The sequence below is a fragment of the Thamnophis elegans genome, chromosome 4 (assembly GCF_009769535.1).
Source record: "Thamnophis elegans isolate rThaEle1 chromosome 4, rThaEle1.pri, whole genome shotgun sequence".
NCBI lineage: Eukaryota > Metazoa > Chordata > Lepidosauria > Squamata > Colubridae > Thamnophis > Thamnophis elegans.
The window spans coordinates 86,614,852-86,633,443 of NC_045544.1; the positions used below are offsets into that span (position 1 = coordinate 86,614,852).

General features: G+C 37.5%; 1 protein-coding gene across 1 annotated transcript in view; it reads left to right on the forward strand.

The window, feature by feature from the left end:
* The first annotated feature begins 2,217 nt into the window (after nt 1-2,217).
* The window catches only part of LOC116507733 (calpain-8-like), a 43,615-nt gene continuing 27,240 nt past the window's right edge, over nt 2,218-18,592 (forward strand). The window contains exons 1-7 of the mRNA XM_032216061.1: nt 2,218-2,454; nt 6,622-6,691; nt 7,805-7,923; nt 8,597-8,730; nt 11,337-11,502; nt 14,140-14,217; nt 15,408-15,493. Coding sequence (XP_032071952.1) covers nt 2,218-2,454; nt 6,622-6,691; nt 7,805-7,923; nt 8,597-8,730; nt 11,337-11,502; nt 14,140-14,217; nt 15,408-15,493 — 890 coding nt within the window. The remainder of the gene's footprint in view (nt 2,455-6,621; nt 6,692-7,804; nt 7,924-8,596; nt 8,731-11,336; nt 11,503-14,139; nt 14,218-15,407; nt 15,494-18,592) is intronic.

The window sequence follows — 18,592 nt, forward strand, 5'->3', positions numbered from 1 at the left end:
TTCTGAATCAAGTATGTTTTTCCAGTTGTCAACCATTCATCAATTTGGCCCTTTTGTAAAATTTCATTCAGTTGCCTGGCCAATATTGCATGTAAACTGGTCAGATATTTGAGCCAGAAACCATGTAATTGGTCCTTTCCAGGTGATGTCCAATTCTTTACCTTTTTAACTCGATTTTTGACCATCTCAGTTGTTATTTCTAATACTTGCATTTGCTTGTTGCCAATGCTTTTCTCAAAGTCATGTATCCACTTTGCTTCCTTGTTGTAGTCCTTTACATTTTCCCACAATTCTTTCCAGAATTCAACTGTGGCCTGTTTTTCTGGTTTTTCACTTTTGGTGTCACCATTTACATTAAGACTTTGATAAAAACGCCGTTGGTCTGATCGAAATTGCTGATTTTGTTTATATTGGATGATTCGTGCCTCATATCTTTCAATTTTTCTAGCTGTTGCTGTTATCTGCTGTTTTACAATCTCTACAGCTTCATTGATGTTTCTTGTATCCAATCTATATCGTCTGATTAGCCGATCTATGATTTTGTTGTTTTTAAGCCGTTGCTCATGCATGTTCTTTAAGTTACTAGCATCTGCCCTTAATTTTTTGATTTTTGTTCTAAACGGATTTTCCACTTTGGCTTTGATGCTTTTTCTGTTGTGTGACTAGGTACTTTAATTTTAATGCCTAGTTCATTAGTGACTATTACAGCTGCGCTGTACATTAACTGGTTTGTTTCCAAGATGGATCCCGGTTCAATTGTTGAAAACACTGCATTAACCATTTTCATGATAGGGGCCAAAATTTTCTTAGGCACAGTTTTTAGTGATGGTAAACGTTGCCTTTCCTCATTAAGCAGAAAATGCTCCATGATCTTATCCTTCAATTCTTTTTGTTTTTGAGTTAGTTCATCAGTTGGTTCAGTGATAACTGGTTCTAGTGGTGGTGATGTTATTTCCTCCCCGAGAGCTTCTTCTGGGAGTTCTACTATAATGTCTTTAGTTGTGTCTTGAATATCAGTTATTTCCGCTTGTGATATTGTTTTTTGGGTTTTGCAATTTGCCTGAATTTCCTCATGTTCAACTTCACTAAACACTTTATTCCGTATAATAAATCGCCTTTGATCTGCTAGTCGTTGTTCACTAACATTTGAATCTGGATATTGTTGTTTCCATAATTCATACATTCGCTTTAAATAGCCTCTTTTTTCTGGCTCTGAGTTGTAGTAACAGGCCATTATGGCACGGTTTTCATCTGCACTATATTTTTGTCGTTTTGTTGGCTGGTCCACTTGTAGCCCACTTGTCGACGGATGTCCAGGGACCCCAACATCCGCCGCGGCCCTTGTTAACCCGCGCGATGACCGATGCGGTATGGAATTCTTATTTGTTTTTTTCACCATATTGTATGGGTTGGCGGGGGTTTTTTTACAGGACCAGATGCCAACCTGACCCCAACCCTCCTCCTTTCTCATCCGGGCTTGGGACCGGCAACGGCGAAGTTATTATTATTATTATTATTATTATTATTATTATTATTATTATTTAAAAAGCATTTTACAGTCAGTAAGGGGCCATCATCTATTAGCTGAGTACAGTTACAAATTGGATGTTTGCAATTAAAAGCATTAATCCTAAAAGTAACGGTAGGTTTTAATGACAAGTTTTGTTGCTTATTTGTTTTGTCTGTTATTTCTCTATATTGGATTTTGGACACTGAGTCTTTTAGGTTTAGGAACCACAGTTTGTCTTTGGCCTTTGATTATTGCACTGAGCACTCAAAAGTATGAGCCTGGGACAAAAAATAATTTTCAATTTACTGACATTTGACTTAACAATTCATATTATTACTCTTTACTCATATAGATATTTTCCTCCCCCATATTAAAAATAAGTACTTAGTAACAACTTATGGAGGACTATGGAATCTGAATTTAACGTTTGGGTGGAGATGACTATTAAAAAAAGGGAGGAGAAGGAAGAGAAAGGTAATATTTAACAGAGGAACAATGCAGAGTGGATTGAATGCCATATTCTTATCATTTACTGATTGGCATTATGTACCTATTTACCTTAGCATGTTCCTTTTTTCTTTGGAGGCATGGGACTGTATCAGATATTTCTCTGATCCACCTCCCCGAGGCCATTCACATGCATACTTCCCTCCTTGCTGTTAACTTTAAACCCTTTGTGCTTTAACATTCACAGGGAACCAGCTACTATGTCAGCCGTAGCCTTCAAACTGGCCAGGGAAAAGGCCATCCTAGATGGCATAGGACCCAGTGGAAATATTGTAAAATACCTAAATCAGGATTTTGAGGCCCTGAAAAGTCAATGTTTGCACTCCGGGACTCTCTTTAAAGATGAACAATTTCCTGCCTGCCCTTCTTCTCTTGGCTATAAAGAATTAGGACTTTATTCTTCCAAAACTCAGGGCATTATTTGGAAACGACCCCAGGTAAGAATGTTGTTTCTGTTGATAATTTGCTGATTTGAAATGACATTTTGTTTGCTTCAAAGAATGCAAACTCAAAACAGCTGTATTGTTTAAGGAAATCTCTGAATCTTGGGAAAAAGGCTTGTTTTAAATATTTCTGCAACAACTTTTGCCTTGATCAAATAGGTTTAATGCGGGTTGAAAATGATGAAGCTTCTTTATACAGAGTTTGTTCTTAGAAAGTTTATTTTGTTCCATGTGCTGTGACTATCTGGAATAAGGGCCATCTGACAACATTCAACACTGAAAATGACTGGAAATTGATTCTTTTAGGATTTCTTTCTGTGCTCTGGGCATATTTGAGGCAATTCTAGTCAAATAGAGTGGAAGTATTTTAGAGGTAATAATAGTGCCTTCACTGAATGAGAATGGGTTAAGATGTTTATTATGGTTCCTTGCCATTTTCATATATTTTGTCATATAATTCCATTGAATCTTTCTCCATTAATATCATATTTACAATAAACCCCCTACTTTTAAACAATTATTGTTTTATTTTTCTCTTAAATGAATATTTTCCATGCAATAAATATTAAATGACTATTTTCCATTAAAGCATGAGTTCAAATACATATTTCCTCTCCATAGAACTGCTGAGATCTTCATCATTAATAGTCAGAATTTGGAAAGTTATTTCAAAACTGCATTTAGATTACTCCAGAGTGGTTCTAGAGTTCCAGAATAGTTCATCTTTATGGACTTCTCACTTGTCCCATTTTCAAAGCCACCAGAAATGGAAAATAGCTTTTTAAAAACTTATTTATTATTAAAAATGATGAAAGCATTACAAATGCTGTTTTTTTTAAAAATAATGTTTTCCTCTTTTTAATCCACAGCTACACTATTCAAAGTTTGATTTCATTTTCTTTCCTTTTTACAATCAACATGAACAATCTTGCAGGTATCTGTAACAATTCAGTACAGAAGCCTTAAGTGCCTGCATTATGTTGGATATTATATATTTTTCTTGTGCTATTTATTAATATATAATGTCAGCAGTTGCTTTCAAACTTGTGCACAGTAATTGTGTGCTTTTTTAAACCTCCAGTGTTCTGAATTGTACAACTGATGTTTCTTAAACCTCTCTATAATTTTGAATATATTTCCCGATATACAGAGAGCATTGCCAAAAACAAAATGAAAGGGGAAGGCTTCAAAGTCTTACTCATGCATAAGCAGTGAACCTCTATAAGCAATACAATTTTATCTATTACAAAAAGATCATTTGAAAGTCACATACTCTCCATTCACTTGATAATAGTTTAAAAATAATGATAATGAAAATATGGAGTCCTTGGTGCTTCACATTTTTCTGATATTTCTTAAATCTCTCTGTAATTTTGAATATATTTTCAGATTTACAGAGTGCATTGCCAAATGCCAAAATGAATGAAGAAAGCTTCAAAGACTTATTCATGGATAAGCAGTGAACCTCTATAAACAATAATGCATATTTTATTTATTATTAAGCAATCATTTGAAAGTCTTATATTCTCCATTTATTTGATAATGTTTCAGAAACAAGGAACATTAAAATGTGGATGATAATAACAATCATGCAATTGTTTTCTCAAAGGGGGAGGAAATGAAAGGTAGTGAGATTCTAGTTTCAGCATTAAAATAATTGCTAGAAAGAATAATCTATTTGTTGTTTGATTTCTGAATTATTATTTTTTCCATTTTCTAAAAATGCAGTAATAATGAAGAGTATCATAACATTTGCAATTGTAGAATAACTTTTTACACTGGTAGAATACTTCCAGAGCAGGTTCTGACCAGTTCTGGAGAACCAGTAGGGGAAATTCTGAGTAGTTTGGAGAACTGGTAAATACCACCTCTGACTGGCTCCTGCCCCCATCTATTCTCTGTCTCCCGAGACCCAGCTGATTGGGAGGAAATGGGGATTTTGCAGTATCCTTCCCCTGCCATGCCAACCAAGCCACGCCTACCAAGCCATGTCACGCCCACCAAGCCATGCCCACAGAACCAGTAGTAAAAGTTTTTGAATCCCACCACTGAATAATTCTCATTAGGATCTTTTTTAAAATCGAATAACTGGCAGATTGTGCATGCTTCAGTGATCAATCAATTGGATCTGAGGCTTGCATTTAAAAACAGCTTTCTTCCCTGATAGCTGCCCCTTCCATCAGGTGTGTTTGATATCAATATCCATAGCAATTCAGTCGGAATAGTCAAACATGGATAATTGCTCCTTGTCTTGAATAAGAGGGAGGGAAAATAAAACTGCCAAAGAGGTACGTATTTTGTCATCATACTTGAATTAGGGTCCACAATACAAAATTTAGAGGTAGGTAGGAATATTGTATCCAGTTTTGGCCACCACATTATAAAAAAGATGTTGAGACTTTAGAAAAAGTGCAGAAAAGGGCAACATATGATAACAGTTGCAGGAATTGGATATGTCTAGTGTAGTGAAAAGAAGGACCAAGGGAGACATGATAGCAGTGTTTCAATATTTGAAGCCACAAAGCATCTAAAGGCAAGACAAGAAACAATGGATGAAAACTAATCAAAGAGAGACCCAAACTAGAATTAGGAAGAAATTTCCTAACAGAACAATCAACCAGTGGAACAGCTTGTGTTCAGAAGTTGTGAGTGTTCCATCACTGGAGGCTTTTAAGAAGAGACTGGACAACCATCTGTCTGAAATGGTATATGGTCTACTGCTTGTGCAGGGGCTTGGACTAGAAGGCCTTGAAGGTCTCTTTCAACTGTAATATTCTACCTGAGTGTCATCCCTGTTGCTTCATCTCCCATTTGGAAGCTGTCATGCATGTAATGGTATGGGTAAAGGCTTCTTGCTACAGACAAGAGCACTAAACTGAGTGTATATTATGGCTAAGATTACTAAAGTAGCATTGGTGGGTGGTGGAGAATTAGCTGGAGTACATTGAATACTCTAATAAATGCCTGACTGGCTTCGGTATCTCTTGAAAGTACATTGATTCCCTTCAAGAGCTGATAACATAACTCAGTTTGGATCTAATCTTTCTGTTCTCTACAATTAGGGATTTCTGACTTTGTCTTGAAATTATTCCATCCGGGCTTCTTTTTGTCCCCAACAGTTTCCTACATAGTATGCTTTTCAATTCAAATGGTAGACAATATGCTCCGAGAAAGAGCATTTTTTTTCTGATTGCTCTTTCTGATCCCTAGTGGAGAAGCTTGTATGGATAAGATTAAAACTTTAGCAGACTTTTTATATGTGATTTTAAACATTAAAATTAGAAATCTTGTATGTATGTATGTATGTATGTATGTATGTATGTATGTATGTATGTATATATATATGTATAGCAGTGTATATATGTTGTTAAGTTGATGCTTGTTGCGCTGGTAGAAGATTCAACTGAATAGTAATTCAATTTCAGTTCTGTTGTCTTGTGTTTTTAATTTTGGGTATTCCTTTCAATTATTTCTTACAAATGAATGAATAATAGTACTATCAGAATTGTAACAAGAACTGGATTAGTCTTCAAATATGAAGAAAAGAGAAATTATTATTATGCAGTTTTACTGTCACATTCAGGGCAGAACTTTGGGCCTACAAAAGGAGGAGAAAGTGGGGATGTGGATGGGACCATCAGAATAGTCACTCTGCTTAGTAAGCATATCATTATTTGAAAAACACTGCTCAGGTCACAGGCGATAGGGTTTATAGTACTTTTGTATTCTTAATTTTTTAAAAATAGTTTTCACCATTTGTATGAGCTGAAATGGAGATAAATCATCTTTCCAACATGTTGACATGTACAGCATCCTACAAAAGTCTACTCTACTTTAAGCAGCCTTTGATACCTACAGTATGTCCATTTCAGCTATTGGACTATGGCATGTCCCTTTTGTCCAATAGTTTGCACCCTCAGCAAGGTCCACAGTTTTCATTAATCATTCTGTCTCATTGTACAGTAGATAAGAACCAAGGGTCCCCTTTTCAAGGTTGAAATAAATGTTTAGGAAATCATTGGATTTGTAGGAAGAATTCAAACTTGGGGAACAACCACAGGTGTGGGAGGCTAAAACATTTTAATTGGGTTTTTCTTCTGTGAAAGTATAAGGAAATGTGAGTGGCAAAATCCAGTTGTAATGTTCATCCATTATTTTCAGGAACTCGTCCCAAACCCCCAGTTCATTGAGGGAGGAGCCACTCGTACAGATATTTGTCAGGGGGTTCTGGGTGAGTAAAGAAAAGCCACTTTTTCTCTTTCTTTTCAGGGAAGAGGGAATTGCCACATGCTCTGCTGTGTGCTGCAATCAAAAAACAAACATGCAAATAGTAAATAAATGTATTATTTTGTCTGATGACTCAAACACTATAAACATGGAATAACAATGTGAAATAAGCTGTTTAAACCCTGACTTTATTGCTTGTTTTGTATGTGTCCCAGTGATTAGTCCTTGAAACAAAAAGCAATGCTTTGTCAGCTTACCTTCCTGTAAAATTTTCTTTCAAACTTAAGACAGAATACTTAATGAAAAGAAATACAGTCAGACTGTCTCCAGGATCTTAATTAATTAAACTTTATTTCTTCATCAATAGGAAGAAACATTGAACTTAGCCTGGCAAGCTTTCGAGGGAGCTTTAAAATGTAGAACACTTTCTACTTTTGTAAAAGAACACATGTACTAGAGGTGGGTTGCTGCCGGTTCGGCCCGGTTCGGGAGGCTCCGTCCACCCGGCCGGATGCTTCTTCGCATGAAATGTTGCGCGCATGCGCAAGGATGAGTGAACCGGTAGTAAACCGGTTAGCAGCCCACCACTGATATATACAATAGGTTATGACTGGCTGATATATAGGGGGCGGGGAGAGAATTGTTAGAATTGTTAGAGGCCATAAGAGTGATAAAACAACCATTACAACAAATAAGCCCATCACCTGCTATTTGAAGGCTTTAATGTATAGAAAAAATGGCAGGCTAACAGATGTGTGTATTTAAACACATCTGTTAGCCTGCCATTTTTTCTATGCATTAAAGCCTTCAAATAGTAGGTGATGGGCTTATTTGTTGTAATGGTTGTTTTATCACTCTTATGGCCTCTAACAATTCTTCTCCCCCTCCCATATTGTCATTTACACAATGCATTCGAAAGCAACCGACAATCTGTAGTGGAGACCAAATTTCTAGGTAATAAAAGCTAGATGTTTATTTCTTTTTCATGATATACACCATTGGCCCTCAGATGTCAAAATAATTTAGCTTGGCCTTGGTTATTAGGTTACATGCCTTTAAGGGAGGAATTGATCAGTTAATCTATATTCATCTCTTTCATAAACTTTGATGTTTCCAGGAGACTGCTGGGTTTTGGCAGCTGTTGCAAGTCTCACCTTAAATAAAGCCATTTTAGAGTGGGTTGTTCCCAATGATCAAAGTTTCCAGAAGGACTATGCTGGGATATTTCATTTCAAGGTACCACTTCTGTTTTAAGCTATACACATCTGGTGATAATACTAAGTTAACAGGGGTGAAACAGAAAGTAGGAGGGAGTCTGGATGAATCTAGTAACATCACAGAAAAGGCAGAATGCCGCCCATCAGATAACTACTACCTTTGTGTTGATATAGTTTATATTTTATCTCATTGACGAGAGTTTCCTTTTCTGTGGAAAGATTATTGTACGCAAAAAGATGGAAAAATAATGAAATAGCTAGAGTGGAAGATTGGATTATAAGATTAAATGAATTTGCAGAAATGCTCTGTTGAGAGAAATACTCCCACCAACGATTTTGAAAATCTGGAAAACTTGTATGAGCTTTTTACTGAAAGAAAAAAAGACTGAATTGATTTCAGGATCTGGGAATTAAAAAGGGCCAAAGAAGATGGGGGAAAAGAAGATGATAAGTATTTGATAGAAAGGAGGGCTGAAGGAGATAACAGTTTCCTTTTCTTTCCTCTGTTAGTCATATATTGCAACTCCTTCAATGATTTCACATTGCAAATCTAGTAGGTATTTGCACAGAAAAATAAAGTTCTGTAAAAAGGTGCCTCATTAATTCCAGTGGTTTTATCAAATGAACTCTTTTTGAAATGTTTTCCTTTGGTCGTTTCACTTTATGGGTCTTTTTCTTCTCTTTGTGGTCAGTTTTGGCAGTATGGAGAATGGTTGGATGTTATTGTTGATGACCGGCTTCCCACAAAAAATGGACAACTAGTCTACTTGTTCTCAAAAGAACGCAATGAGTTTTGGGGTGCCTTATTGGAAAAAGCCTATGCCAAGTAAGTTGCAGCTAATTCTGAGACTGTTCCCATCAATAGCTCTTAGGATTAGACTTTTAATTATAGTTTGCTTGTGAATTGTGTCTAATGCTACCAATGAATCCACACTAAGTATAATTCAATGCTTTCTGCACAGTGAACAGTCCTGAGTGGCACTTTGAAGAATAATACATTTATTATGGCATATATTTTCAGGGAATATAGTCTAGGATGAGAGAAAAATTAATTCAGTTCTTGTTGAGATAAGAATTACCAAATTAATATGCAAAGGGAGTATTCCACCTTCTCAGAAATTTCTGATGCAGCTCTCTGTGTACAGATATGCATGTGTTAAGGGAAATAAACATAAAATGCATTTATTAGTGGGAGGAATATAAAATAGCAATGTATTTAAGGGCTTTCACATTACTTTGGCATTCACCAAAAAAGGAAAATGGCTAATATCAAAATATTAATGTATCATCTTAAATCATCTTCCCTAGTAGTCTCATAGATGTGAATGCATATACTGGTTCTTTTCTCAGACTGGATTGGACTAGTTTGAAATGGATGCAGAAAATTAAGTAAAATTAAGTTAATTAAGTAAGATTGCAAAATTAATCATGTTATAGCATAGGATCCATACCTCCTATTGTAGAACCGTTCTCAAAAATGCAAGTTTGAGACTGGCTGGCAATTATTTAGAATGGCAGTAACCAAAGTAGATATTTTTAAAATTAAAAATATGCCCTTGCCTATTTCGTTCGCTCTCTTTCTCCCTTCTTTCCTTCCTCCCTCTCTTTCAATTTACAGTGAACCCATAATTCAGGCTGCCCTCTTTTATCTAATATGGATATGTCCTTCCTACTAATTTGTTCACATTCTCAAGGAGTATCTATTGAAAATAACAAATATGGGAATAATTGTTTGCCTGTATTATTACTGTCTTTCTGAAGCTGCTTCTCACTACACCCTGGGGTCAGATGTAACGGTAATCAGCAATTCAACTAGTCAACAGTGTTGATGCAATGATGGCAGAGAAGAAAAAAAAATCTTTGCTCTGTTTGCTGTCACAGAATAAACTCTAGAAAGGGAGTTGACATGTGTTGGCCAGATCAGCCCAATTTTTCTTCTACCAGCATTCTAATTGTCAACTAAATCACTTTATTGTCCTTAGCTCCTGAGAAATCAAAAGAACCTGAAATGTACATTCCTATAGAACAGTGTTTCTCAACCTTGGCAACTTTAAGTCCTGTGGACTTCAACTCCCAGAATATTTAATATTTAAGACAGTCGCCCCAGCTAACTGGCTTATCTCTCCATTTTCTAGGTGTTTTCACAAGATTATCAACTCTAATTTTCACAATATTAAGGATTTAACTTAATCAGAGTTCAGGAACAGAGATTTTATATACCGAGTTGGAAGGGATCTTGGAGGTCTCCTAGAGCAATCCCCTGCTCAAGCAGGAAATCCTATACCATTTCAGACAAATGTTTTTCCAATCTCTTCTTAAAAACCTCTGGTGTTGGAGCACCCACAACTTCTGGAGGCAAATTGTTCCACTGATTAATTGTTCCAACTGTCAGGAAATTTCTCCTTATTTCTAGATTGGTTATGTCCTTGATTAGTTTTTTGTCCTGCCTCCAGGTACTTTGGAGAATAGGTTGGCCTTCTCTTCTTTGTGGCAGTCTCTTAGATATTGGAACACTGCTATCATATCACTCCTAGTGCTTTTCATTAAACTTGCAATTCCTGCAAATGTTCTTCATATGTTTTTACCTCCATTCCTCTAATCATCTTTGTTGCTCTTCTCTGCACTCTTTCTAGAATCTCAACATCTTTTTTTATGTATGTATGTATGTATGTATGTATGTACGTACACACACACACACACACACACACTCCAGAAAGCTACTTTCTAATCTGATTTCTTTTAGCCATTTAGGCTACAGACTCCAAACGTATTGCTCAGATCATGATTGCAAATTATGTTTGTTAGAAGCATTCATACTCACAGGTAACTTCCATCCTGATTTACTAATTTGTACTCATGAGATTTAATAATAATTTATGTAGACCTGTTTTTGGCATAAAACTATGACATCCTTAGCTGCACTAAATGAAGGTATGTTGGTGTGAATGTTAACATCCTCCCAGAGGGCAAATCAACAGAAGCTTTGAGAAAATTTCTAGTAGGTTAGATAATAATGGTCACACAACAGAAATAATAAAAATGTCTATCCTGTTTGTGCACACTTTCTCTTTCTCTTTGATAGTTATAGACAGTAATCTATTAAAATATTAAATGAATATAATTATACAAACACATATATACACCTATACATATCCATTACTACTGTATAATCTGATATGCCCACTTGAATATTGGGGCATATTGGACAGGCATTACTGGATCGTAAATGATCATGTAATTCTACTTATTAACCATTGTCTGAGTTTATTATCGAATTGGGAAACAGTAATTTTTGGAAAAATATTAAATCATTGGCTTTACTAAAGAGACTTAATTGTTCATACACTTGTTCAATTTATATTGTTGTTCCTTACGAAAAGTAACTGTTTTTTTTAAATCACTGTTTTGTTTTTTCTTATTTCTTCAATGTAGATTGAATGGTTCTTATGAGGCTTTGATTGGTGGAACCTTGACAGAAGCTTTTGAAGATTGTACTGGTGGGATCTGTGAATCGTATAATAATAATTCAGCTCCCCCTAAATTTTATCAAATAATCCAAAAAGCTTTGCAAGCTGGTTCATTGTTGGGCTGCTTCATTGTAAGATGATTACTTTTCTTTTTTCTTTTTATGTCCTTGTTTGTGTTCTTATTAAGACAGCTTTATGCAGTTCGTTGCAGCTTGATCTTGAGAATATAATGAGTAAGTTGATTTGATGCTCGTATCCTAGTGTCAAAGCAGTGCAGAAAACATGACTTCTGTGTTGTTGTGTCACCAATTTCACCATTGTAATTGGTGAGGCCATTGACAAAATATCATGTGCTGTACTGCTTTCTCCACAGTGCTGCAGGACGCTGGTAGTTGCAATTAGATGAAACATTTAAGTATTTACATCAGATAAATTAGAGAGTTTACATGGAGTTGAGTGAACTTTGGATCAGATTAATAGGAATACAATTGTTCTCTGTAAGAGGAAGCCACATGCACTTCCACAGATGAAGAAATTTGCTATTTTGATCAAGATTGATTCCTCAGTAGCTATTTACTGTAGTCTGGCATTGCTGTCCTTTGTTTACTCACTATTTGCAGACAATTCAGAAGATGTTGTCAGTTTGTGGGAGTCATTTATTGAGTGTGTGACCTAATGCAGATATTTTAAATCTGACAAGTTTATTTTCACAAACATACTTTGAAAAACCTGGAAAATTGATACATGTAGGAGTTTCATTACACAAACTGCATTTCCCTTGATGTTTTCTGGTATAAATTGCTGCTTTTGGAAATGCTTTCTTTTATAAGAAATTGCTAGTTATGTGTAACTGTCTATGTGCCTGTATGAAAAAAAAAAATAGAGGATGTTACCTCTGTTGCGATTTATTTTAGTCCTGCTCTGAAAAATCAGTGTGTGATGGAATCCTTTGGAGCAGAATTTGAATGATACAAGAATATGAAAGGCGGGAAGATTCTCCCTTTTCCACCAGTACAGGAAGAGAGTCCAACTTCTTGCTATGATGCTAGAATTTTGAGCAGTTTATAGCTGAAGATTCTGGCTGGTGGATTACCTGAATCAACATATTCTGCTAATATTATGAAACTGTTTAGAATAACAAAAACATAAGTACAACCACCAGTAACATTACAGCAAATCCACCTTTTACAATCATCCAGGCAATTCATGCATTTTACCCTTGTAAAACTGAACACTTTCCAAATACAAATGTTTTTCCTCTTCAATAAAAGATGTTGTGCTACTTTTTAGATGTGCCCTATTCACTATCAGTTTAGTTCAAGGAAATACACCCCTTACAGTAGAGGTGGGTTCCTACCAGTTCGCACCTATTCGGTAGAACCGGTTCGTCAAATCTACCAAACCGGTTAGAAAAGGTTCCACCAGTGGACCCGGAAAGCAGGCCACACCTACAGAAGAGGTTCCAAATTTTTTGAAACCCACCACTGCCTTACAGCTAGTCTTTGGTTTACATCTAATCATTCAGTGATCATTCAAATTTATGATGGCATTGAAAAAAATGGACTTACAAAAGGTCCGCAATGTTGCAACCATCACAGTGTTCCCATAGTCAAAATTTTGAAACTTAGTGATTGACCCACATTTACAACTGTTGTAGTGTCCCATGGTCACATTCTTCTGCCCTGAAGGAACTATCTCCATTTCAACTCCCCTCATCCATCATCTCCCTCTATCTCTGGCCTTTTGGCTGCTCCTACATAGCATAGACACTATATTACCTATATTACACTTCTGTCACCTCCCTGCCCTCTGCCCTCAACTGACCTATGTTGTTTTCTTTGATTTGCTTCTTCTCCCCTTGGCTACCTCCGCTGCTGGCTCCCTAGCCTTTAGGCTGCTGGTGAGCCTGCCATGCATCAGCAGTCTGGCTGCTGCTGGTGTGGGTTCATGCTGACAATCTTGCCTTGCAAGGATGATTTCACACTGGCCCATCCTGGACCTGCCTGGCACCCAGGTGCCAAAGTCTGCAGCCTACATCAGCTTCTTCTTCTTCTTTTGCTTTTCCCTGCAAAGAGCCAACAACAACATGAGTGTCTCCACCAGAGCTCGCTGCTGGACTTTGTATTGTGATATTAAGTTGAAGTGGAGACAGTTCACAGATGGCAGGAAAAGTTTAAGATCTTCAGCTAACAAACAGTCCTGGCCTAATGAATACAATCTGGACTTCTGGGACTTCTGTTGCTAGGTGTCAGAATGTTAACACTTCTCAAATACGTAAGAACCTAATATGTAAAAGGTGACCAACTCTTGCTCTTAGTTGTCTACCCAACTTCACAGAAAAGATAATAAATCTGGAGTCTCCAAACAAAAAATTCGCTGTTTCTCTTTCCAGTGTTGAGATTTGGACATCTGTTCAATCTTTACCTGTAGGTTCTGTCTGGCTTGAGATATGATGGTTTCTGCCTCACCAGCTTCAGTTCTTACATTACATTCAGATGATAAGATTAGATCTAATGGAATTTTACAATTCAATTTTACTAAGAAACATCTAAATAAAGTCACTTCATGGAAATAGAGGCATTTGTACATTGGAGAGCTTCAAGTATTTATTTGGGATGCTTAAGCTTGGGATTTCCAATTCTAAGGAGAAAGTTGGACTAAATGATTCTCCAACTTTATGATTCTTATGACTTTCAAACAGCATGCACTGAAACTAGAAATGTTTTGACAATAATTTTAATATGACAATAATTTTAATTTCTTCCTAGAATACCAGTGCAAAAATGCAAAAAACAAATAAGCAGCTGTTCTCACGCCATGCTTATTCTGTTACTGGAGCAGAAGAGGTAAAAATACAAATTTTCAAAACCTAATTTGCAACAAAATTAAAGTTCAGTAAAACATTTATTTGTTGGTATATTTATTTATCTTTAGCCTGCTCCTATCCTGAAAGATTCTGGGTGGCAATTAACAAGGCACAAATCTTGGAATGATATAATATTTCCTTACAGGGAAAGCTGGGGTTGAGTTTAGGGAAGGAGTGTGGGTTACCACAGGGACTCTATCATCGAGTCCAGGGATCCCCAACCCCTGAATCACAGACTGGTATCAGTAAGGAAGTAGGCTGTACTCTGGACAATAACGGCAGGTGAGCAAGTGAAGTTTCATCTATATTTGCAGCTGCTCCCTGTGCTAACATCACCACCTCAGCTCCACCTCAGGTCATCAGGCATTAGATTCTCATAGGAGCATGAGCCCTACTATAAACTGCGCATGTGAAACATTTAGGTTGTGCACTACTTAAGAGAATCTAATATCTGATGATCAGAGGTGGAGCTGAGGCTGTGATGCTAGCTCTGGGCAGTGGCTGCAAATGCTGATGAAGTGTTGCTCGCTCACCTACGGCTTGCATCCTGAAACCATCTGTCCCCTGGAAAAATTGTCTTCCACAAAACTGGTCTCTGGTGCCAAAAAAGGTAGAGAGCTGCTGATCTAGTCAATGCCCTGCATTTTCTTCAAGGGGTAGTTTTCAATTAGCTCTCTGTAGAATATGGGCAGATTCAACTATGGGAAAGCACTGCTTGACATATCTTGGGACTGTGTTTTAAAGTTTTAAGGGAATGGCGGTTATCTTTTGGGTGTAATTCAAAGTGCTGGTTATTGAGATAAAATTGGAGGCTGACTGAAAATTATCATGCATGGCCAGATTGAGGGAAAGCTGCTTCGGGAGAGGGTGCTTTACCATCTTGTTCAAGGCAGGTGGCAAACATTATTCCTTAGGAAAACATTGATTGTCTCTCAGGTGTGGCCTCACATCTCTAAAAGAGCCATGAGGGATTACTATCACAAGTGACAAAATTCAGGCTACAGAGATCTTCTCCACTTTCTTGGATTCCAAAAGCTCAGAATTGTTTTTGTTCTTAATGAAAAACAATCAGTGCAGTCACAGTGTAACTGAACTTACTGAAGGCAGTGGGAGGGGACAGGCAATGTGTAAAATAATCCAATCCAATGACTGTATTTGTGGTGTTTATAGGTTACTTACCATGGCTTGCTGGAGCAATTAATCAGGATCAGAAATCCATGGGGTGAATGTGAATGGACAGGAGCCTGGAGTGATAAGTACATTCCTATTGCTGATTTTCTCCCTTTTGTCCTGGATCATCTGTAACATCATTTTCTTTATTAATGCTTGCCATTCTGTACAAAGTATTACACAATCATATATAAGTGTTATGTCAAAGCACTTGGTATGCCCAAATATGGGAGGGAGCGTACTGCTTCCCTTTTGCCTTTCAGCTCCACCCTAAGAGCCTTCCAGGCAGGAAACCATTTTTGTGTTGCATTTGTGCTGATAAATAAATAAAGCGAGACTAGTATAGATCTACACTATATTGCCAAAAGTATTCGCTTACAACTGAGTCTGATTATGTGGATCGGTGAGCGAATACTTTTGGCAATATAGTGTATTTCAAGCTATTTAGTTCTTATCAGCTAGCTATACCCTTACTGGAATTTGAACCTGGGCTGTTTTTCCATGTTAGGCAGTTGTATAGGCAGTTGTATTAGCCACTAAGCCACAAGCTCTCCTCCCTTATCAGCTGAGCCAAGGAAATAAGTGTCAAAGCACCTGGTATGCCCAAATAGCCCAAGTGCTGTGACATAACACTTACTTATTTCCTTGGCTCAGCTGATAAGGGAGGAGAGCTTGTGGCTTAGTGGCTAATACAACTGCCTAACATGTAAAAACAGCCCAGGTTCAAATTCCCGTAAGGGTATGGCTAGCTGATGAGAGCTAAATCGTTTGAAATAGATCTATACTAGTCTCCCTTTATTTATTTATCAACTCAAAAGCAACACAATCATATATTTATTATTATTACTATAAATAGACTTTTCATTAGTTCTTGAGTGCCCTCAACAAAACATACTTGGGTTACCATATGAATCTTACTGCTGACTTGTGCTAGAGGTTAAATTGACATATACAATCTGCATTGACCAAGAAAGGATTTAAATTTATGTTTATCTACTTCAGTTCCGCATCAACTATGGTTACACAGTGCAGTAACATCATTCTTTGATTTTGGGAATACTTTGAAATTGTAGACCATGTTTTAAGAAAAAGAATGCTACGTGAATGCATCAGTTGTCAATTATTCAACAAATCATTGTGTGAACTCAGTCATTGGGCTATTCAGCTGTCAGGTACAAAGGTAAACAAAGCTATGCATCTCCTTTTAGGGAAGATATTCATGTAATATTGTTGAACATTGTGCTGAAAGTGGGGACAAAAGAAATATATTATTTATCTGGTATTCTTTCTGGCCTTTTCCTATAATTCCGTGGTGGCGAATCTATGGCATGCATGCTGGAAGCAGCATGTAGAGCCATCCCATGCAGGATGTGCGGCCTCTCTGGCTCCTCTTCCGCATTCCTGTGCACACATGTGTGCCGGTCAGCTGGCCTTTGCATATGTGGGAGTGCCAAAACCCGGAAGTGCAGCGTTCCGGCGTGTATGCACCCACCAGTACCCGAACTTCTGGGTTTCCATCACATGCATGCGTGATGGCCAGTTGTCAGACGTGCCCCTGTGTGCCCGCATGCCCATGCACCCAAAGGCCAACAAGGCCGTGCAGTCCAGGCAGATAATTTTGCGTGCCATTTCCGGCATGGAGGTCAGCACACAGTGATGTAAAAGGTTATCCATCACTGCTATAATTCCTCAAAAGTCACAGCCAATCAAATGACATCCAGTGAAGAAAAATGTAGTATTAGTAAATGAGCAGGACTATTTATTAACTTATACCAGGCATTTCTTACCATATCTGGTAATAGCAAGAAACTCATTGCTAGAAGCAGAGACAGATGATAAAACAAATCTTTTTAAGAAGATTCTTCCCAAGCTCAAATAAACACAGGGCCAAATTAGACATGACATTAAGGATATATTTGCATTTAATATGCTCATAAAAAAAATCAAATTAGCAGCTGCCGGGATAATTACTGGAATTGCATCAGGCAGACAGGGAGAATTTAACCCTTTCTTTCATGTTGCTGCTTTGAGAAAAATTGCTAATCTGAAGCTTTTTTTGTGTTGGCGAAATCAGTCAAGACTTGCCACACACTAAATGAAAAAGAGTTGGCTCACAGTATAAAGACTGACTTACAGGCCAGTAATCACTTAAGTATTTACTTAAATACTTCTTGCTCAGTAGCTAAAGAATTGATTATATATAGAATGATGGTTACTCGTGGTTGGTGACTATTTTTAGGACACTGTTATTTTCCCAAGCACTATATTTTCTTGTATTATTATACTTCTGTTTTTAATCCTGATTTTCTTATCCAGTGCCCAGAGTTTTTTCACTGATTGAGGCAGCTAAAAAAAAATGTGGAGATTGAGTTTCAGAGCTATGTGAACTGGCTGTCTATGCAATCAGCTCTATGGGATAAAAAGTATTTCCAATAAGCTGTTGGATTGGTTTCTCTTCAATTCTGATTGATGGATTTCTCACTATATGTGATTGGACAATTGCATCCTGCTAAATAAATAGAACTTGCATACAAAGATTTAGTAGTATATTAAGATATGTGATTCCCTGTAAATAAGCACAGGGAATGAACAAATGGAAAAATAGAAGTTTATTAGTACCCCAATTTGAAGGGGGAACTTTCCTTATAAAATGTTTTTCCTTATTAAAAAAAGATTTTGAGACTCTAGAAAGAGTGCAGAGGCTAAAACATGATGAACAATTGTGGGAACTAGGCATAATCAGTTCTAGTCTAGTCCAATCAGGAAAAGGACTAGGGGTGACATGAAAGCAGTCTTCCAATATTTGAGGGGCTATCACAGAGAAGAGGGGATGGACTAGTGGTGAATTGCAGGCAGTGCACCCTGGTACGATGTACTGGTGCCTGCCGGAGCACAGGGTACTGGTCCGGTACGGTGCTCCAGAGGGTCCACCCGCCCGCCCGCCCACCCACCTTACTTGTTTTTGAGCTCTTTGGCGCTTCCGCGCACGGCACATACAATGCCTGTGCTATGCTCCCCCGAGCAGCTGGAGTGTCACGCAGGCTCGCAGAAGCGGCACAAGAGGTAAGGATGCATGCGCGCACTGCGTGTGTTCATGTGGGGCACGCCGGGCCCCGTTGCACCGTACTGGTTGCAACAGGATCCGGAACTCACCATTGGGATGGACCTATCCTCCAAAATACGTG